The 21,350-nt window shown below is 55.0% G+C and overlaps 1 protein-coding gene across 1 annotated transcript; it reads left to right on the forward strand.

Annotated features, from left to right (window-relative positions):
• Positions 1-1,932: 1,932 nt before the first annotated feature.
• On the forward strand, positions 1,933-20,546 carry LOC127039370 (zinc finger protein 436-like). Its single transcript, XM_050932953.1, has 10 exons — positions 1,933-1,997; positions 2,921-3,007; positions 3,552-3,773; positions 5,278-5,300; positions 6,626-6,741; positions 6,987-7,019; positions 8,575-8,642; positions 9,313-9,439; positions 16,999-17,112; positions 17,485-20,546. Exons 1-10 carry the CDS (start codon positions 1,947-1,949, stop codon positions 18,408-18,410), a joined length of 1,767 nt encoding a protein of 588 aa, XP_050788910.1. The 5' UTR covers positions 1,933-1,946; the 3' UTR covers positions 18,411-20,546.
• The last annotated feature ends 804 nt before the right edge of the window (positions 20,547-21,350 follow it).

Consider the following 21,350-nt stretch of genomic DNA (forward strand, 5'->3'; position numbering starts at 1 on the left):
GCCCCTTGTATTCACAGAGCCCTGGAGTTGGGCAGCATCTGACCCATTTTTGTTCTCTCTGCTTCCCATCCCACCTGCCAGTCCCAGCCCGTCCTGTGCCCGCAAGACCCAGGCAGCGCTCACTCCCTGCGAGTCCCGCAGCCCTGGGGGCACATGCCAGGCCCGATCCAGCTGCGGGAGCGAATGGGCACAGGCTTTAATTTGTACGAAAGAGGTGCAACGTTTGTACATGCCCCTGACTAACGCAGAAGCCCAGAAGTGCCCCGGGGGCTCTGAACTGCCAAGCCCGGAGCGCAGGTGCTGGAACTAGGGGTGCTGGGCAGGGGCGGCGAGTTGTATGGGCCTGGGGCCCGTTCTCCACCAATATGAGAGCAGGAGGCCCTCCTGGCTCCACCAAAGTTTGGAGCCAGCTCTCTCCCCCGGCCCCAGCTGCCACTCCTGCGCGCCTGCCTCGGAGCATCCCCCAGGCACAGCCCGCCCCACCGCCCCTGCACCCCTTCCCCAGAGCGTCCCACCCAGCTCCGCCTGTTGCCCCCCCATGCCTCCCCTGGAGCATCCCCCAGGCCCAGCCCGCCACCTCTCACACCCCTTCCCCAGAGCGTCCCCCGCAGCTCCACCTGCTGCCCCCCGTGCCTCCCTCGGAGCATCCCCCAGGCCCGGCCCACCACCCCTCACACCCCTTCCCCAGAGCGTCCCCCCCAGCTCCGCCTGCTGCGCTCCCACCCCATAGCATCCCCCAGGCCTGGCCCGCCACCCCCATGCCCCTTCCCCAGAGTGTCCCCCCCAGACACGCCTGCTACCCCCTCTCGTGCCTCTCCCAGAGCATCCCCCAGGCCCGGCCCGCCGCCCCCTTCCCCTTCCCCAGAGCATCCCCCACAGCTCCGCCTGCTGCCCCCCCCCGGTGCTTCCCCTAGGCCCGCCCCGCCACCCCTGCGCCCCTTCCCCAGAGCGTCCCCCCCAGCTCCACCTGCTAGCCCTGCCCACCTCCCCCGGAGCATTCCCCAGGCCCCTTCCCCAGTGACCCCCCCAGCTCCACCTGCTGCCCCCCCCATGCCTCCCCCAGAGCATTGCCCAGGCCCGGCCCACCCCCCCACACCCCTTCCCCAGAGCGTCCCCCCAGCCCCGCCTGCTGCCCCCCCGTGCCTCCCCCAGGCCCAGCCCACCACCCCAGGGCCCTTTCCCCAGAGCGTCCCCCCCAGCTCCACCTGCTGCCCCCCCGTGCCTCCCCCGGAGCATTGCCCAGGCCCGGCCCACCTCCCCCACGCCCCTTCCCCAGAGCGTCCCCCCCAGCCCCGCCTGCTGCCCCCCCCGTAGCATCCCCCAGCCTGGCCCACCACCCCCGCACTCCTTCCCCAGAGCGTCCCCCCCAGCCCCGCCTGCTGCCCCCCCGTAGCATCCCCCAGCCCGGCCCACCACCCCTGCGCCCCTTCCCCAGAGCGTCCCCCCCAGCTCTGCCCCCCCGTAGCATCCCCCAGCCCGGCCCACCACCCCAGCGCCCCTTCCCCAGAGTGTCCCCCCCAGCTCTGCCCCCCCGTAGCATCCCCCAGCCCGGCCCACCACCCCTGCGCCCCTTCCCCAGAGCGTCCCCCCCAGCTCTGCCCCCCCGTAGCATCCCCCAGCCCGGCCCACCACCCCAGCGCCCCTTCCCCAGAGCGTCCCCCCCAGCCCCGCCTGCTGCCCCCCCCGTGCCTCCCCCAGGCCCCCCCCCGGACGCGGTTTCCATCACACCCCGGGCTGTGGGTTGGTTCCTGGCTCTCAGCGCCCCCCCTTGTCCCCGCCCCCGGCTCAGAGCTGGGGGGGGCAGGAATCCCCCCCCGCGGGGAGCGGGGGGGGGTCCCCGGCGGAGCCCGAGTCTCCGCGTGTCACAAACCCCCCGCGAGGGGCCGGGCCGGGGCCGCCCCTTCCTGTCGCGGCCCCGCGCACTCGCGGCGCTTTGCAGCGGGGCCATGGCCGGGGCCGGGAGCGCAGCGCGGGGGCTGCTCCAGCCCTGCAGCCCGGTGGGGCCCGGGACACGCGTGGGGCGGACACGCTCCTGCCGGGAGGGGCCGGGCCCGTCTGCCTGGTTCGCCCCCTGCCCGGGGGGGGTCCCCCGAGCTCCCCCCGGCCGGAGCGGGGCTGCCCGGGGCTGCGTGGGGGCGAGTGTCCCGGGTGGGGCCGGAGCGGGGCTCAGCTGCAGAGCTCGGAGCCCGGGCTGGGCCCGGGAGCCGGGGGGGGTGGGGATCTGGGGTGTCAGAGCGGCTGGGGGTGGGGCCTGTGGGGCTGCTGGGAGCTGGGAGTTTGGGGTGCGCTGGGGGGGGGTCAGAGCCGGGGGGAGGGGTATCAGGGCTGGGGCTGGGGGTCGTGAGTTTGTTTGGAGCTGGGGATTTGGGGGGTGTCGTGGGGGGCAGAGCTGGGGGTTTTGGGGGTGTCAGTGGGGGGACAGAGCTGGGGGCTTTGGGGGTGTCAGTGGGGGGGAAGAGCTGAGAGTTTGGGGGCATCAGTGGGGGGCAGAGCTGGGGTTTTTGGGGGGTGCCCTTGGGGGGGCAGAGCTGGGAGTTTGGGGGGTGTCCGTGGGGGGGGGACAGAGCTGGGAGCTTTGGGGGTATCTGTGAGGGGGGCAGAGCTTGGGATTGGGGCTATTTGACTGCAGGGGTCCATGCCCAGATCCGGCACTGATGTTAATGGTGAGGGCTGTGGGTGGGGCCAGAGGACCGCCGGGGGAAGTTGGGGGCAATGTCTGAAGTTGGTTGCTTGGGAGGTGGTGGGCACGGGGAACATTGGGAGCTAGGGGAGTTAGGCTGCACCCCTGTCACTTCTCCAAGGGGTCCTGTGTTTTCCCAGGGAAACCTGGTCCCCTTTTCACCAGCCCCTCAGGCCTTGAAATCTAGCAGTTGTGAGGTCGTTTGCAGCAGTTTCTAACCCCCTCCCCCTCTTCTTCCAGGAGCCCCCACGAGAGCATCTGGCCCCTCTGGGAAAAGAGAGAGAAGCAGCCAAAGCCGAGGAGCAGCAGCAAAGCCAGGAGCTGCTGGTAGGTGCTCAGAGACCCCTGCCCCTCAGGTTTGCCTGGGATCACAGTGCCCTGAGTGACGGTGAATGCAGGGCCCAGCCTGCCAGCCTCAGCCAGGGAACCATCCCCACTGGAGCCCAGGGAGAGGGCAGGGTCTGACACGTGGGTGACATGATGCCCTCAGGGTGCAGGAGGCTGCTGGGCAGGAGAGGGTCAGTCTCTGTGTTAGCCCAGAGACCTGCCCGCAGGCTGTCTGCGTGTTACAGTGACCGGGGATCCTTTATAGCTGCGGCGGGGCGGGGAGGGGAAGGAGAGGAACTCTGGGCTGCAGAGATGGAGGGTTTGGCCCAGGGCAATCTGATGAGGTTTGGGGGAGAAAAATCCCCCCCTGTGAGCGATGTACAGCTCACCCCTACCCTGATCCCTCCTCCCTCCCTGGGGTAAATAACCTTCCCATCCCTCAGTGCAAGAGATCCTGTGCTCTGGTAAGTAACTCCCCCACCCGCCGGGAGGTGCATTTATGGTTCTCCGCTGTTACCGAGCCGCCCTGTCCCTGTGATCGCAGAAACAGACGGAAGCCGAGAGGCAGAAGATCGTCGGGGAGTGGCAGGAGCTGCGTGGGTTTCTGGAGGAGCAGGAGCAGCGGCTGCTGTCCCGGCTGGAGGAGCTAGAGAGAGCCATTGTCCAGAGAAGGGATGAGGGCGTCTGCAGCCTGTCGTGGGAGATTTCCCTGCTCAGCGAGAGGGGAGGAGAGAAGGGGCAGCAGCCGCTGAGCCAACCCCTGCAGGTCATTGCAATGATCCTACGCAGTGTTTCTATAGGCACTTTTGAGCCGGGGTGGGCAAAATACGGCCTGCGGGCCAGACCCAGCCTGTCTCTCATTTTTCTCTGGCCTGCCAGGCCCTTTGGCTGCCTCCTCGCGATCTCTGGGCTGCTAAAAGTCCCACGGCGCAGTGGGGCACTCAGGCAGGCTGCCTGCCTGCCTGCCATGGCCCCATGCTGCTCCCGGAAGTGGCCGGCCCCCGCCCCCAGCACCGGCCAATGGGAGCTGCAGCGGCGGTGCTTCCGGGAGTGGCGTGGGGCCACAGCAGGCCAACAGGCAGCCTGCACCTCACACCTCCCGCACCCCAACCCCCTGCCCCAGGTCAGAACCCCTCCTGCACCCAAACTCCCTCCCAGACTCCGCACCCCCTCTTGCACCCTAATCCCCTGCCCCAGGTCAGAACCCCTCCTGCACCCAAACTCCCTTCCAGACCCTGCACCCCCTCCTGCACCCTAATCCCCTGCCCCAGGTCAGAACCCCTCCTGCACCCAAACTCCCTCCCAGACCCCGCACCCCCCTCCTGCACCCTAATCCCCTGCCCCAGGTCAGAACCCCTCTTGCACCCAAACTCCCTCCCAGACCCCGCATCCCCTCCTGCACCCTAATCCCCTGCCCCAGGTCAGAACCCCTCCTGCACCCAAACTCCCTCCCAGACCCTACACCCCCTCCTGCACCCTAATCCCCTGCCCCAGGTCAGAACCCCTCCTGCACCCAAACTCCCTCCCAGACCCCGCACCCCCTCCTGCACCCTAATCCCCTGCCCCAGGTCAGAGCCCCCTCCTTCACCAAACTCCCTCCCCGAGCCCACACCCCTCACACCCTCTCCAGCACCCCAACACTCTGTACCAACCCAGAGCTCCCTCCTGCACCAAACTCCCAGGCCCCACACCCCCTCCATTAATACAGTAGAAATGTGCAGCCCATGACAACTTACCAAAATTCATGGAGTGGCCCCGCTGCGAAAATTATTGCCCACCCCTGTTCTGAGCCCTAGTCCCCAAAGCACTTTACGAAGCAGGGTCAGGGCACTGTCTCTGTGTTACAAATGGGGAAAGTGAGACACAGGGAGGGGCAGAGCCCTGATCGAGTGACATAGTAAATGCCGTGCCAATGTCTAACTGCATTTGGGCTGGAGGGTGACATCCCCTCCCTGCCATGCCGAGGCTGCAAGCCAGCCCTAAGGCCCCTTGTCACCCCATTGAATGGGTTTAATGGGGTAGGAGCTTGCGGGGCTCTCAGCACTAGTGGGCATTTCACTCTCAAGGCAGATGAATATTTCCTTCCTGTAAAGTGCTTGGTCAGAAATTTTCCCCGATGATGACGTCCCAGCAGAGATTCCTGGGGGGCGGCAGCTGCTCTCTGAACATGCCCCCAAGTGTCTGAAATGCCCCAAACACCAGAGACTCCAATGTTGGCTCCTCTGCCTGGGACACTCCCCCAACTGCCTCTTCTTTCTCTCCCTCTCCAGGGTGCCGGGAGCGCTGAGAGCAGGTGAGTCCCCGGCTCCATTTCACTTCCCCTCATGCTCAGTTGAGCTTGGAAACTGCACTAAATACGGTGCTTTCCCCTGCCCCTGCAGTGTGATCTGCTGGCTTGGTGCCTGTGATCACGTCTCCCCGGGTGATGCCTCACAAGGGGGAAAAGCCTGTTACTCTGACAGCTAATGAGGTCCCACCAGGGCTGTCAGACATATGGGCCAGACCCAGCCTGTCGGACGTATTTATCTGGCCACCTCACGTATCCACACTGTGCAGAATCTCAGCTTTCAGTGGTTTCGTAAATTTCTAGGGCTCATGGTTGCAAAGAAACCCTCCCAAATGCAGACGTGGCCACTGTTGTCTTTGTGTGTCTGCCAGCAGCCTGAAGGCACGGCTCAGAGGGGTGTGAACTCCCCTGTCCTCCGTTCATCTCATTCGAGGGTCAGCTGAAATGACAACACTTTAATGTCAATGTTCAATATTCCATGGCCGGTCACTGGTGGAATGGGCAGGGGGTCGGAGTGAAGCCTTTGGGGGTGGGAATAGGGGTTTTCTGTAGGGAGGGGAGAACAGTGGGGAGACGAAACAAAGAAGAGCTGGAGAAAGGAGGGTGGAAAGGAAAGAAAGAGCAGAAACAGCAGGAGCCCGAGCAGGTTTGGGAGGGGGCTATTTTCCCCACGGAGTGACACTGACCATAAAGGACTTAATAAAAATGAAAAGCTGATTTCCTCTCCAAAGGGCAGACTCTCCCCTTGACATCTCTGCCTGGGTGTCCCACTGAGAGCAGCGAGTGCCCTGCTCTGAATGGAGCCGTGGACGGAGTCAGAAATTGATGCCCTGGCCCACTGACCATCATACGTCCCTCTCTGCCAAATGAGTTGGACACCCCAGAGTTACGGCTTCAGATGAAGGGCTCTGGGCTTTTGGCATTAAAGGGCCCAGGCTCATTCCCTGCTGAACACCTGGGCTCTGTCTGGGCCACAGTGAGCATGTGAGACATGCCCACTCTTTGGTCCATGTCTCCTTCCTTTCCCCACTGCCGATGCCCCTTGTTACCGGAGTAACCCAGCACAGGGGGTGGCTCAGCACCCTACAGAACGGAGTAACCCAGCACAGGGGGTGGCTCAGCACCCTACAGAACCAGTGTCCCAGAGAAAGCTCCAAAACCTCTCTTCCTCATGTCCCATCTCTGTGGAGAGCACAGGAGGGCTGAGGGCAGGTGACTCACCATAACCATGATCACCTCAGGCTACAAAGCGCAGATCCAGGTTTCCTGGAGTTTGGGGGTTGCTGGGATTGGGGATCGGGCCCATTTCTCACCCCTCCTCCTTTCCCCAGCAGGGCGGACGGGATGTTTCAGAAGCCAGATCCGGGGTTTGCGGAGCTGGAGAAGAGACTCAGCCATTTCTCTCTGAAAAGCGCCATGCTGCAGCAGATGCTGCTGGAATTCAAAGGTGAATTGGAATCGGGGGGTTGTCTCCCCACTAGCTAGAGCAGCCCTGGACCTGGGGAGGAGTCGGGGACTCTGTTACTGACTCCATCTCACAGCCCAGCTCAGCGAGTCGCCCTTCCCCATGGGAGTAGCGGCTGCATCATCCACCTCGGGCTGTGTTGCCATCTCATACTGAACAGTGATTACATTAATAACCAATGGGAACCTCCCCTGAATTCTCACCTCTCCCGTCCTCTCCTTCTCTAGAGATGCTGCGACTGGAGCTGGGGAGTGACACAGGTACGTGTCTGTCTCTGATGGGTCCTGGGGAGATTTCAGACCAATAACCATGTTAGCGACAGGGGGGTGCTGCCTCCAGTCCCAATGTGAAGCTGGGTGAGCCCCATGACTGATTCACTCCTGCTGTGACGTCAAATGGGGAGTGAATCCTGATCTCAGGGGGGTGTTTCCCTTTGGGAAAAGGAACAACCACACTTGAAAGGTGTGATATAGGTGAGATAAGAATAAAACATCCATACCCTGGACAGTCTGACTGCTTTAATGAGTGACTGAACATGGCCACGTGGGGGCAGCGGAGTCTCTGGAGTGAGGATGGGGGGAGCCCAGCTGTACCCTGAATAGACCCTGGCCCTGAATGAGAGATGGGGCTGATCTCCTGTGTCCAGACTGGCTGTCAAGGAGAGGAGAGCCGTAGATTGTATTTGGGATCATTGTGAGTGAGAAGGGAGCTGCTAAGAATGCATGTCAGAGTGTCTCCCACTTTTCACACTGGTGACCCCTTATTTGAAGTCAGGTTTTGAGGGGGGGGGGAAAGGAAGAATAAAATGTGTCTCAAGACTGAGCCTCTATAACTTGGACGGCTGTTTCAAGAGGCTGACAGAACTGTTGACCTTGAAAGATAAAAGTGGGAGAGTGAGACTTGCGTTGCTTTAGCTCATAACAAAACTGGTCGTATCTCACGACCCCTCTTAATGCCTGTCGTGAGTCACCTGGGGTAGCAAACCACTGCTTGAGAAACACGGACTAGCTCCCTCATTGTCTTCTATCCCTGTTGGCTCTGAAAGGGAAGAGGGCATTTCTTGGGATACGGACCGAGCCAAGGAACGATTCATTGCCATAAAACCCCCATTTCTAAAATCTCTCCGTATTCAGAATCCCGGCTTGCAGCTGTGCCCAGTGACCCTTTCCCTGCTGTATCTGTCACAGCCAGAGAGACTGAAACCCCTTCGGTGGCTAGCAGAGTTGAGGATGAAGCACAAAGATTGGATCCAGAATGACATTGGCACTAGTAGGATGGCGAAGGCCTCCATGAATAGACAGGAACCAAGTCCCCCAGCCGGAGGGAGGGAGAGAGAACTGAGGAGAAATAAGTGGGAAGAGAGGTCACAAGCTCCCAGACCTGTTCAGCTCCAGTTCCTGTCTCAACGCTGGACAGATTTTATCCAGTCTCTACCTCTGCCTAGATCCCACCCTGCCGGGGGATGTGCTGCCCTCAGGGACCACGTCGGGTGTTAAAGGATCTCAGTGGGTTTAGCCCTGGTGGGAAGGGTCGGGTCTGCCCGGCAATAAAGCGACTGCGTGTTTTGCCAGTAGGAGAGTCTAGAACATTTCGCTGCAGGGAAAGAGCCTGGGGGATGTGCTGTGAAATGCACTAAAGCTGGTTCTGAAATCTCTCCAATCCCCCTCCTCACCCTGACATGTTGCTTCACGCACTACCAGAAGGTGCTCAGATACTACCGTGGTGAACACCATATAAGAACCTGTATAGAAAAGTTTTTTTTTAAAATGAGCACCAGCATGGTTCCCTGAGACTGTTATCTGCACAAACTGACAGGCTGCAGAACGACATCCACCCTTCCCTCCGGATGGGCCCAGCCTCCCACGGCCGAGGAGCTGGCTCAGGTAGGGATTATCAGGGAGTTGCTGGGGGGTTCCCTCTGCACCGACAGGGGCAGTAAACACAGAGGAGGTGGGAGTTTAGTCTGGAGGTGGGACGGGGGCAGGAAATCCACAGGGTGGAGGAAAGGAGGGGGACAGGTTGTGACAGACCTGCTAGGACTTGTGTGCTGGGGTTTAGATTCTAGGAACAGACCCATGGAGGTTGGGAGAGGAAACTGCCCTATTTCAGTGACAGGAAACACCGCGTCGGGCAGAGCTGGAGAAATTACCAGACTGCCAGTGCTGCAGGCAGAACCCACTAACCAGGGGCTGCTGTGAGATACAAAGGGGCTTAGAGGAGGTGCCCCATCCCTTCACACCAGCTGCTAGCAATGAGAAGGGAGTTTGGATTCCCACCAGGGAGCTGTCCCTGGGCACTGCTGGGGGCTCCATGTCCTATATCCGCCTGTGAGGCATGAGAATGTCCTACCCCAGCAGGGAGAGGGGAGGCACAAGGGTCTCTCTCTTTCTCCTCTCACCCTGATGCCTCCTGGCTGCTCTGTGAGGGGTGCGGATGGGACTCTGCTAACTGTGAAACTCCCAGAGCTTCCATTTGATTGGCCCTGCGCCCCTGTGAATTGTGGGGCTGTGAGTGGGGCAGCAGGTCCTGAGTGTTGGCCTCTTGCTCTTTCAGAGGCCGGTGACCTTCGAGGAGGTGGCTGTGTATTTCACCAGGGACGAGTGGGCTCTGCTGGACTCCACTCAGAGAGTCCTCTGCTGGGATGTCATGCAGGAGAACTATGAGAATGTGACCTCGCTGGGTAAGGAGTCCTGTCCCCTCAGTTCTTATAAGGGGAAATGCAGGGTGAAGGGTCACATCATCCCACAATGCCACCTCTGCTCTGCCCTGTTTCAGCATCACCCCGACATGGCAGTGACACAAACCCTAGCGCTCTGCCCTCCCATGCTAGAGAACACTTTGGGAGCAGAGCACACAGCACAAAGTCCAACGTCTTCTCTTGGCTAAGGCAAACGTGGGTTTAGGTCAGGCATACAGAACAGAAGTTGCCGACCCCTGGCCAACACTCAAACACTGAGCCTAGTTCACACAAACCAGCTCAGACTTACAAAATGTTGCCACCCCTTTATCTCCCTCCCTCCCCCAAGGATGATTTCTGAGTCATTGCCTTCACTTACCCCTCACTGAACCCTGTAAGCAACTGAGATGTACGGCACCAGAGTGCTGACAATCCCCCGGCAAGAACACACCCTTGTGCACAGTCACTGGCACAACCTACAACACTGCTCCAACTATTCCCTCCCCCATCCAGTTACAGCTACAGCTGACACATTGCACACAGCTGGAGGGCCTGCAGATAAATGCTGGCATTCCAGTCTGTGGAACACAACGCAAACAATGACACGTTTTCTTGGTCCTTCTTCTTAGATATTATTGATTCATAGATTAAAAGGCCAGGAGGGACTATTAGGTCACCTAATCAGACCTCCTGTACAACAGGCCATAGAATTTCATCCAGTTACTGCTGTACAGAGCTGAATATCTTGTGCTGAACTAAATCATCTTCCAGATAGGCATCCGGTCTGGACCTGAAGACTTCAGGAGATGGAGAATCCTCCACTTCCCTTGATAGTTTGTTTACCTTTGCACCAACCTGACTGAACTGTTCCCAGCTCCAGGGTAGGGGCTCGGGGCAAAGTTAAGATTGTTGCAAAGGTGTTGTGGGCTTCAACTTTTCATTTCCTGGTTTTAGAGGTTGGTTTATCCCTGTCCATAGAGTGAAAGGCATGAAGCAGCTGCTGCATGTCTGAGTTAATGACTCAAGATTGTCGAAATAACAAGCTCGATTGGAATGATTTAATCTTAGAGATCAGTACAGCAGCACAGACAGAACTAGGTACATTACGTTACATTGTTGTCACGCCAAGAGCATGGATCTGTGTCTCTCCTGAATTTGGAGGGGAGGAGCAGTTTTTATTCCTTCCCAACTCAGTTCCCATATCAGTATCATTAGATAGGGTTTCAAACAAAGGAAACCTCGTTGCCAGGAATATTCTCCCAGAAACATATGTTCTGGTGTCATTTCTCGGTTTACCTGATTTATGTGTGACGCCATGATTATTTACAGCTTGAAGAACTGTTAGTCTGACCAGATAATCTCTCTCAGTGGGTCCTTCTTATCCCCACAGTCATTCTTCGCTGTTGATTTCCCAACAGGAAACATCTGCTGTAGCACGCAACCCTTGTTAGTGTCCCAAGTCTATACGTGCTTATGTCAGCATTGTAGATATATGTTAAGGAGATGGTTTCCACGAACATCTGGACTTGTGTAGACACGAAGGCGCCCGAGATGGTTAAAATGCAGCATAATAGATACAATTCCTGAACAGTGTTCTGGGCCTTCGAATTCAGACACACTCTTTGCTGAAGGGAAAGATTCTAAAGAGGAGTTAATATTTAAATAAATCAAATATACAGAAAGAACTAAAAGCATTCATAGTAAATAACAGGCACGAACACAGCACTGGGCAACCTGAACTGCATTAATATGGCTTATGAACATTTCATTACCTTGATTTTTTTTTTTAAATTGACTTTTTTTGCCACCGTAACAGGCTTTTGCTGACGTAGCTATTTCAGTTACACATCGTTGTCGTCTTCAGTATGGCGCCATTGCGTTGCTGAAAGGAAGGCTTTTTCAGGACATTCATTCGCCAATTTTATACCATTCATTGTGCTTACACGTGTAACAGGGGAGACCGCAAGCAGGGTGTCATCTCCTCCCCCACTTCCGTTACTGACTTGATTTTTCACATAGGTGCTGTGATAGCAAAACTTCCAAGTGTAGGCCAAGTGAAAACCTGTGTTTGGATTGGAGTACTTTAAATATTATTTCCCCCCAGAGATTTTGGCCTCAGGGCAAATCTTCCAAAGGGAACCCCTATAAAATGCAAAAAAAAAAAAAGGCTGAAAACACCCATTGTCTGAAAGCTATCAATGGTGGGGCTCACATTCAAGGTAGCTCAGATTCAGCAATGGCCCCAGCCCGTCCCCTAGAGACAACCAAACACCGTGAGAGCTGATTGCAAGAAACCTGCTGTTAACAGAGCCTTAAGCCTGGTCCACACTACACAGTTAAATCGATTTAAACAGCGTTAAATCGATTTAACTCTGTACCCGTCCACACTACAAGGCACTTTAAATCGATTTTAAGGGCTCTTAGAATCGATTTCTGTACTCCTCCCCAACGAGAGGAGTAACCCTAAAATCGATATTACTATATCAATTTAGTGTTAGTGTGGACGGAAATTGAAGTTATTGGTCTCATTCCTTTCATGTAGCTACCCAGAGTGCACCGCTCCGGAAATCGATGGTAGCCTAGGACCATGGACGCACACCACCGAATTAATGTGCCCTAGTGTGGACGCATAAAATCGATTTTATAATATCGGTTTTATAAAACCGGTTTTAGTAATTTCGATTTTATGCTGTAGTGTAGACGTAGCCTTAGTCTGCCTGCACATGCGCATTTCAATCACTTTGATTCATCAGTTTGGCTCCTACTGATCTGAAATTCCAACTTTTACAGTTCACTTTTTCAAGACTGCTTCCCCGGAGAGGCAGTGGGTGCCCTGTACCAGCTGAGATAAATGCCAAGTGGCTGAGATCCTTCGGGGGAAGTTAGAAACTCACATCCATCCTAGGTGTGTGCAAATGTTGCAGCAAGGTTCACACCCACGCACCCCCCTCTTCCCTACAAACTGTGACCCCAGCCACCGTTTCTAATTCCTTACACTCCTCTCAGTCACAAGGTGACTTCTTCCCTCTTGGTGATGTCCTAGGTTGGTAATGAAACTTCTGGGGACTTGGAGGGTCTCACTTCCCCATCCCTCTCTGCAGCAGCCACAGTCTCTCTTCCCTGCAGGCTCCTTGGATCTTTGAGGCAGTCCCTCCTGAGATCACACGGTCTTATTTTTACTTTTCATAGTCTCCTTTTCCAGAGGAATTAGTTTGTTGCTATTGAATTATAATATCTAATTCCCCAAGCGTGTCCTGTCTACTTCAGGAACTGTCTGAGGCAATCTCAGCACCAGTAGCAATTGTCTTTGAGAACTCTTGCAGGACATGTGAGATCCCGGAGGGCCGGGGGAGGACAAATACAGTACCTGTCTTTAAAAGGAGAACAAAGAGGACCAGAGGAGTTATAGATCAGTCAGCCTAATGCTGAGAGCTGGAAAAATACTGGAATGGATTGTTAAACATTCAGTTTGTCAGCAACTGGAGGATAAGAGCGTTATGAGGAATAGGCAGCATGGATTTGTCAAGAACGGATCATGCCACCAAGCTAATTTCCTTCTTTATCAGCGTTATTGGTCTAGGGCAGGGGTTGGCAGCCTATGGCACGCGTGCCAAAGATGGCACGCAAGCTGGTTTTTAATGGCATGCTGCTGCCTGCCGGGGTCCCGCTCAGCCAGCTGCCAAACCCCGACAGCGGGCTGAGCCAGATCCCGGCAGGTATCAACGTGTCATTAAAAATTGTGCCCAGCTCAGCCCACTCTTCTCCGCCCCCCATCTATTGCTCTCTCTGGTCGGGGCTTGGGCAGAAGCAAGCTTGGTCCTGCTGGCTGCTGCTGTAGGGCAGGCTCCACTGGCAGCCAAGCTTCCCCCTCCCCTGCCTCTTCCTCCAGCATGCTCCGTCGAGCCCCACCTCCTCTCCCTCCCTGCCACCGATGGCCCTTGCGAGGGAGGGGAGAAGAGCAGCCCCAGCGCCCTCGCTGCTCAGACCGGTAAGGAGGTGGGGAAGGGAGGCAGGAGCGGGGCTGTGGGGAGGGAGGGTAGGAGTGGGGCGTATCCCTCCAGCCCCCTGCTGTGAGCCGCTCAGGGCAGGGGGCTGGGAGCACCCCCCTGATCCCAGCACCCCCCTTGCACCCCAGCCCCCTGCATCCCCCCCACAACCCCAGCCCTGATTCCTGCATCCTCCACACATACCCAGCCCCCTCACACCCCATGCCCTGACTCCTATACCCCCTCACATGCCCCAGCCCTCTGCCCTGACTCCTGCACCCTCCACATGTACCCATCCTTCCCCACACCCCCTGCCCTGACTCCTGCACTCCCCCCACCCTGAGCACCAAGTGGGAGTTCCTGCACACCCCCTCACATTCCCACCTGCACCTGTTGCACCAAATGGAAACTGCCCAGGTAAGCACTCCACACCCAAACCTCCTGTCCCAACCCTGAGCCCCCTTCCTCATTCTAGCTCCTGGCCAGACCCTGCACCCCAACCCCTAGCCTGCTCCTTCACCCCCAGCCCTGTGCTCAATGCACCCCCACCCTCAGCTCAGAGCAGAGAGAGAGAGAGGAAGAGAATGGGCCAGAACCAGGGAGAAGGTAGGTACCCGCTCTATGTGTGCAGGGCCGGGACCCCAGGCTGGCAGTGGGCTGAGCAGGGCCGGCGACTGGGACCCCAACCGGCAAGGGGCCAGCAGCCAGAACCCCAGACCGGCAGCCGGCTGAGCCGCTTGGCCCGCTGCTGGTCTGGGGTGCTGGTCTTGCTCAGCCCACCACTGGTTTGGGGTCCCGGCCCCACTCAGCCTGCTGCCAGTCTGGGGTTCTGGCTGCCGGCTCCCTTACCAGCTGGGATCCCAGCTGCTGGCCCCGCTCAGCCTGCTGCCAACCTGGAGGTCTGGCTGCTGGCCCCTTGTCAGCCAGGGTTCTGGCCACAGGCGCCGCTCAGCCCGCTGCCAGCCTAGGTGAACAGAACCCCAGACCAGCAGCGGGCTGAGCAGGCCGGCGGCTTAAGATCAGCATTTTAATTTAATTTTAAATGAAGCTTCTTAAACATTTTGAAAACCTTGTTTACTTTACCTGCAAGAGTAGTGTTAGTTATATTATATATAGACTTAGAGAGAGAAACCTAAAAAACCTTAAAATGTATGACCGGCACGCGAAACCTTAAATTAAAGTGAATAATTGAAGACTCAGCACTCACTTCTGAAAGGTTGCCGACCGCTGGCCTAGGGTATTGCAGGGAGGCGGCAGATTTGGTATATCTTAATTTTAGTACATCCTTTGACACAGGCCCAGATGCCATTCTCATAGGGAAACTACGGAAATTGGGTCTAGATTAATTTATTATAAAGTGGGTACAAAACTGTTGCAAAAAAAGCAAACGTGATTCTGGGATGCATTAACAGGTGTGTTGTAAACAAGACACGAGGAGTCATTCTTCCGCTTTACTCTGCGCTGGTTAGGCCTCAACTGGAGTATTGTGTCCAGTTCTGGGCGCCGCATTTCAAGAAAGATGTGGAGAAATTGGAGAGGGTCCAGAGAAGAGCAACAAGAATGATTAAAGGTCTTGAGAACATGACCTATGAAGGAAGGCTGAAGGAATTGGGTTTGTTTAGTTTGGAAAAGAGAAGACTGAGAGGGGACATGATAGTTTTCAGGTATCTAAAAGGGTGTCATCAGGAGGAGGGAAAAAACTTGTTCACCTTAGCCTCCAATGATAGAACAAGAAGCAATGGGCTTAAACTGCAGCAAGAGAGATTTAGGTTGGACATTAGGGAAAACGTTCCTAACTGTCAGGGTAGTAAAACACTGGAATAGATTGCCTAGGGAGGTTGTGGAATCTCCATCTCTGGAGATATTTAAGAGTAGGTTAGATAAATGTCTATCAGGGATAGTCTAGACAGTATTTGGTCCTGCCATGAGGGCAGGGGACTGGACTCGATGACCTCTCGAGGTCCTTTCCAGTCCTAGAGTCTATGAGTCTATGAAAGACCGTATTCAATTTTAATCTGCAGCAAGGGTGATTTTAGGTTAGATAGGAGGGGAAAATGTAACTACACGAGTAGTTAAGGTCTGGAATAAGATTCAGAGGGAAGTTGTGGAATCCCCATCACTGGAAACTTTTAAGAACAGTTTAGACAAATACTTCATGGTCCAGATTTCCTTGTTCCTTCCTCAGTGCATGGACTGGATTAAATGACCTCCTGAAGTCCCGTCTGCCCTACGTTTCTGTGATTCTATCATTCTAAAACCCTTCACCATGCGCTGGGGGATTTTCATGCTCTTTTCCGGTATACCTGACTCACTATATCCCCCAACTTCTCAGAATATGCTTCCCTGATCCCTAACACCCCTGACATACAGTAACTCCTCACATAAAGTCGTCCCAGTTAACGTTGTTTCGTTGTTACGTTGCTGGTCAGTTAGGGAACGTGCCCGTTTAAGGTTGCGCAATGCTCCCTTATAACGTCGTTTGGCAGCCGCCTGCTTTGTTCACTGCTTGCAGGAAGAGCAGCCCGTTGCAGCTGGCAGTTCCCCCATCAGCTCCCCACTCCCCTAAATTCCCTGTGCTGCATCTGCCCCACAGGCTGTCAACTCCCCCAACTGCCATATGCGGCTCCTGCCCTCTGCCTTGGAGCTCCTCCCCGAGACTCCTGCTTGCTGTGGGGCAGGGGAGGGGAGGAAGAGAGGCGCTAATGTCAGGGTGTCCCCCTCCCCCCTGCACCCCGCTTACCGCATCTTCCATAGAGCAGGGCAGGGACACACGACAGGGCTCAGGACGGAGGGAGCTTGCTGGCAGCAGCTGCCGTCTCAGCAAACTGATCAAATTAACAAGGCAGTGTACTTAAGAGCAGGGTCAGCATACTTAAAGGAGACTTGTGCATCTCTCTCTCTCTCCCACACACAGGTTGTGTGTCTCTGTCTCTGTCTGCTGTGCAGTCTCCCCTCCCTCCGTTCCTACTGCCTTGTAGAGTGTGAGAGTTAACCCCTGAGGGAGCCACCAATTGCTAATTCATCATTTAGCAGTAAGGCATTCTCTGGGGAGTATAGTGTGTGTGTGTGTAATATAGTCTTTTGTCTGGTGAAAAAAATTTCGCTGGAACTCAACCCCCCCCCCTTTACATTAATTCTTATAGGGAAATTGGATTCGCTTAAAGTTGCATTTTTCAGGAACATCACTACAACGTTAAGTGAGGAGTTACTGTACGGCACTCAGTGACATCCCCTCTCCTTCCTATTCTGTACTATGCTGAGCCCCACAAACTCATACTCCCCGGTCCCAGTTCCCCCTATGACTGTCTCATTCCCTTTTGGTCTCGGTAAGAAGCAGTTCCAAGGTGACTTCCCTTTGGAGTTCCTTTCTCCGGGTTTTAGGAGCCCCTTTGATGAGTGTCTGGCTGTGTGTTTGCCAGCAGAATTAATCTCCTTATAGGCAGAGTGCCTGATACTGCTTAGCTCCAGAATTTCAATGTTTTAAAATGAACTGGGGTTTTAAAAAAAGGCCATGTCCTTTGTGACAAAGGTCTCATGAATTCACGTGATTTCACTTGCTTTCCTTCATCTGAGTAGGGTCTCCAGTTTCCAGACCTGAGGTGATGTCCCAGCTGGAACAAAGAGAAGAGCTGTGGGACTCACATCTTCAGGGCTTGGAGGAAAGAGAGCTCCTGAGAGGAATTTGCACAGGTGAGGAATTATTAGACCAAATCAAATATAGTCTGTGCCTGAAGGACACAGCTGGAATTCCCTACCAGGACCCTTGAGAGCTCTTTGAGTTCAGGATTGTCCCCCAGCAGGTGTCATATCCTCAGAGCAGATATTGCATATGGCTTCCTACCCATCCGTATCAACACATTGCAATAGCTCAGTTCCCAACCTCCTTTCATCCTGAGCGCTGGGATGGGATGTGGAGGCGGAGTTGATCTCCTTCTCTCTCCTCTCTGGGGAAGAGTTTGGGGGATTCATTTCCTGATCTTTTCCCCCCTCTCTCCAGCACTTAACTTTGGTTTCCGATCCCCTTTTCCCTCCCTGCCTCTGAGGTTTCTCTGTCTGTCTCAGGAGATGGTGGGATGGTGAGTGAGAACAAGGAACAGAATCCAGAGCAGGAAGATGCTGAGCACGTGGAACTATGCGGGGGATTATCACAAAGAACTCAAGGAAACATGTCCTGGAGTCGTGAGGAGAGGCAGCCAAAGGAGGAAGTGGGTAAATCCATCAGTTGCGAGGAAAATCACAAGGACCTCAAGGAAACCACTGCCCAGCAGAGAATCCTGATGGGAGCGAGAAAAAATGTGTGTCCTGAGTGCGGGAAAACCTTCCCGCGGCGCTCGCACGTTATTGAACACCGGAGAATCCATACTGGAGAGCGCCCCTATGAGTGCTGTGAATGCGGGAAAACCTTCAGTCGTCACTCCCACCTAATCAGACATCAGAGGATCCACACGGGCGAGAGACCCTTCCGGTGCTGCGAGTGTGGGAAAACCTTCACGCGACACTCAACCCTTATCAAACATCAGCGAATCCACAGGAGCGCGCCCCCCTATGAATGCTGCGAGTGCGGGAAAACCTTCCCGCGGCGTTCACACGTTGTGGAACACCGGAGGATCCACACGGGAGAGAGACCCTATGAGTGCTGCGAGTGCGGGAAAACCTTCAATCGTCACTCGCACCTAATCAGACATCAGAGAATGCACACGGGCGCAAGCCCCTATGGGTGCTGTGAGTGCGGGAAAACCTTCACGCGACGTTCAACCCTTATCAGACACCAGAGGAGCCACAGGGGGGTGCCCCCCTATGAATGCTGTGAGTGTGGGGAAATCTTCACTCAGTGCTCAGATTTTATTATACATCAGAGAATCCACGCGGGAGAGAAACCTCCGAGTGTGGGAAAACCTTTGCTGGACAGTCACATCACAGAACCCACACAGGCGCCAGCCCCCAGGAATGCTGATCGATCAGCTCTTATTAATCATCAGAGAATCTAACAAGGAGAGAGACCCTATGAATGTTGTGGGTGTCGGAAAACCTTCATTTTTCACTCAGACCTTGGGAGACATCTAAGATCCACATGGGATAGACACCGTAGACCAGTGGGCACCAACCTGTCGATTGCGTGGCTCCGGGGTGGGGAAGGGGTCTCCGTGCCCTGCTCCTGCTTGCAAGCTCCCACTGGCCATGAACAGGGAACTGTGGCCAATGGGAGCTTTGAGGGTAGTGCCTGCAGAAAGGGGCAGCATGCAGAGCCACGTGCCCCCCGTACCCACCCAGGGGCCACAGAGGTGCGTTGGCCCCTTCTGGAAGGGGCCAGGGCAGGCAGGGAGCCTGCCTTAGCCTCCCTGTGCTGTCATCCTCAGTAAGTGCTGCCCAGTGGGAGGCTGCACCCCAGCCCCGTCCCAGAGCCAGCACCCCATACCCCCTCCTACATCCCAAACCCCTGCCCCAGCTCTGAGCCCCCTCCCAGAGCCAGTACCCCATACTCCCTCCTGCACCCCAAAACTCTGCCCCAGCCGGGAGCCCCCTCCTTCACCCAGAGCCCACACCCTCTCCTGAACCCCAACCCTCTGCCCCAACTTGGTGAAAGTGAGTGAGGGATGGGGAGAGCGAGTAATGGCGGGGAGGGGAGATGGAGTGTGTGGGGTTTTGGGGAAGGGGCAGGGCCTAGGGGAAGGGACAAGGTAGATCCTGGGTTGCTCTTACATTCAAAAAGTGATCTTAGGCGTATAAAGTTTGGAGGCCACTGCTGTAGATGCTCCGAGTGTGGGAAACGCTTCCATCAGAGTTTACACCTTATTTATCATCAGGGAATCCACAAGTTAGATAAACAGCATAAACACCTAAATATTGTTGCTAATTCCCACATGTGGCCTTTATGCTGTCGGTGCGATTTCCTTCATTGTGGCCTCAGCTCTCCCGGGTGAGTGGTCCGGTTTTGCTTTTTGCAGCTCTTGAATCCCCAAAGAGCCTTCCTATCTACTGCTTTGTTCCATGAGTCATGGGAGTACGAGTCCCGCCCCAGATGGGGGGGAACAGAAACCTGCATGGGCCTGGTGTCATTAGCATTTTTTGTAGTTAGCCAGCTCCAGTGAGCCATCAGATGTAAAATCACAGCTGTGTTTTCTATACTGACATGTCCCAAGTACAATATCTTTCCTAGTTTAGAATCCTGTTGCTAATTTATCATGATGCTAAAACTTTTGCAAATACAACTGAATAACAACGAGAGAGCGCTGAGTGAAGCAGGTTTCAGTGGATCAGAGGACAATGCTCTGGGAAAATCTGTGGTCCTGATTCTGAGTCATCAGATGTAACCTGCCCTAGAATCTCATTCTATCTGAAACAGAAAATGTCTTACACCCCTCTGAGATGGAGATTTTTTCTCTCTTTCCTGAAGGCTGGTTGGCCACACAACTGGATATTAGTTTTCTTTGGCAGAATGTAGTTCAGATTTATTGAGGATTTGGAGACAAATTCCCATTGATTTATTTTTGCTTTTCTCCTACGCCTCCGTGATGTCATGGGGAAAATTCAAATGCAACTCAGTCAGCTGGAGCGAATAGTCCCAGTTATGGGACATGCTACCAAAGAAATGGCAGTGGTTTGAAATCTCCAGTCTGAAATGGTGAAGAACAGTGCACCCCAAACTGTACAACTAACTTAAGTAACTGGATATAATCACAGGGTTGTTCAGTTATTTAGGTCAATATTATTTCAGATCATCCGGGGAGAGAGTTTCACAGTAAGGAGCTATGCAAAATACCCATGTACTTGTTTCCTAAAACAGTTGTGACCCAGGCCCTCGAGGTGGTTACTCCTGAAGATATCTCCCAGCTAATCCTAATGTTTGGGAAATACTGTCTCTAGCAATGCAGTTGTGCAGAAAATAGAAGTGGTTTTTGTTGCTTTTGAATTCACCCTTTGCAATGCTTCGAATGTGTATAAAATGAGATCAGTGTTTAATGTGAGACAGCTGCAGAAAAATTACTCGTTTTGAATAGAAACCCCACCTCTGGTTCTGTATAGTGAGTCTCACCCAGGCTTGTGTCTCGTTTCTGATTTAAACAGGTGCAATTGGATGAAGGAAATAAACTTGGCATATTTGGAGAAGCCATTCCTCACTAACACTGCTGAGACTTTGGGTGGTTTGGTAAAGGATTCTTCTCCAGAGAAATGTAAATTTGCCCTCAGCAAGACCAAAGATTGGCAAGAACTACTCAAGTAGAAACAGAAGGCCCTGGGTTGTTGGGTTTCACCGCAGAGATGAAAGCCGTGGTGAGCTACAGTCCAAGTAAAACTGTTTTTAGAACAAAGCTCCCCGGCTCAGTGGCAATGATTAGAGACCCAAAGGATGCCCTGGTAACCAGCGTGGGCTCAGAGGGGGATGGAATTTATCACACATGCCCACCCTGCTCTCCAGAACCCCAGCGGGAGAATCTAGAGAAGGGGGAGCATTTCTCCCTGTATTCCCAGAAGAGCTGCCAGGACTCCTCTCTGACTGTGATTCGCTACCTGGAATGAGCCTTTGCTCTGTCACAGATCGCAGCTGGGATGATCGGGAGGGGAAAGGGTTTCACCTGAGAGTGATTTTTCTGCTCTTAAGGGCATTGGAGGGGATCACTGCACAATCTGAAATGACCAACTTGGTTGCATCCCATCCCCGTGCAACTAAAATGTCACTATTGATGCTACTGTGGTTGTGTTCCTGGCGGTTGGGATAATTTGCAGCATTTAGACATGGCTCAGAGGTGAGCAGCAGGAGGGTCTGAGTTAGTGTGAAAATCACAGCTCTCCAATCAGGGACTCATGGCCCAATCTCCGATGTGACAGGTGGCGACAGTCCCAATGTTGCCTCTAATTTTTCCATCCATGTGCGGAATGGATTTTGTTATGGGCACCAATAGCAAGGTGATGTGTGGCTGTGCGCTAAC

This window comes from Gopherus flavomarginatus, chromosome 23 (genome assembly GCF_025201925.1).
Source record: "Gopherus flavomarginatus isolate rGopFla2 chromosome 23, rGopFla2.mat.asm, whole genome shotgun sequence".
Classification (NCBI taxonomy): Eukaryota; Metazoa; Chordata; order Testudines; family Testudinidae; genus Gopherus; species Gopherus flavomarginatus.

What these genes read in the sequence shown, in the direction of transcription:
- LOC127039370 (XM_050932953.1), top strand. Translation starts at nt 1,947, where the DNA reads ATGGCCGGGGCCGGGAGCGCAGCGCGGGGGCTGCTCCAGCCCTGCAGC. An exon ending in AGCAAAGCCAGGAGCTGCTG is followed by an intron (nt 3,008 to 3,551) that starts GTAGGTGCTCAG and finishes CTGTGATCGCAG; the next exon opens with AAACAGACGGAAGCCGAGAG. An exon ending in CCTGAGAGGAATTTGCACAG is followed by an intron (nt 17,113 to 17,484) that starts GTGAGGAATTAT and finishes TGTCTGTCTCAG; the next exon opens with GAGATGGTGGGATGGTGAGT.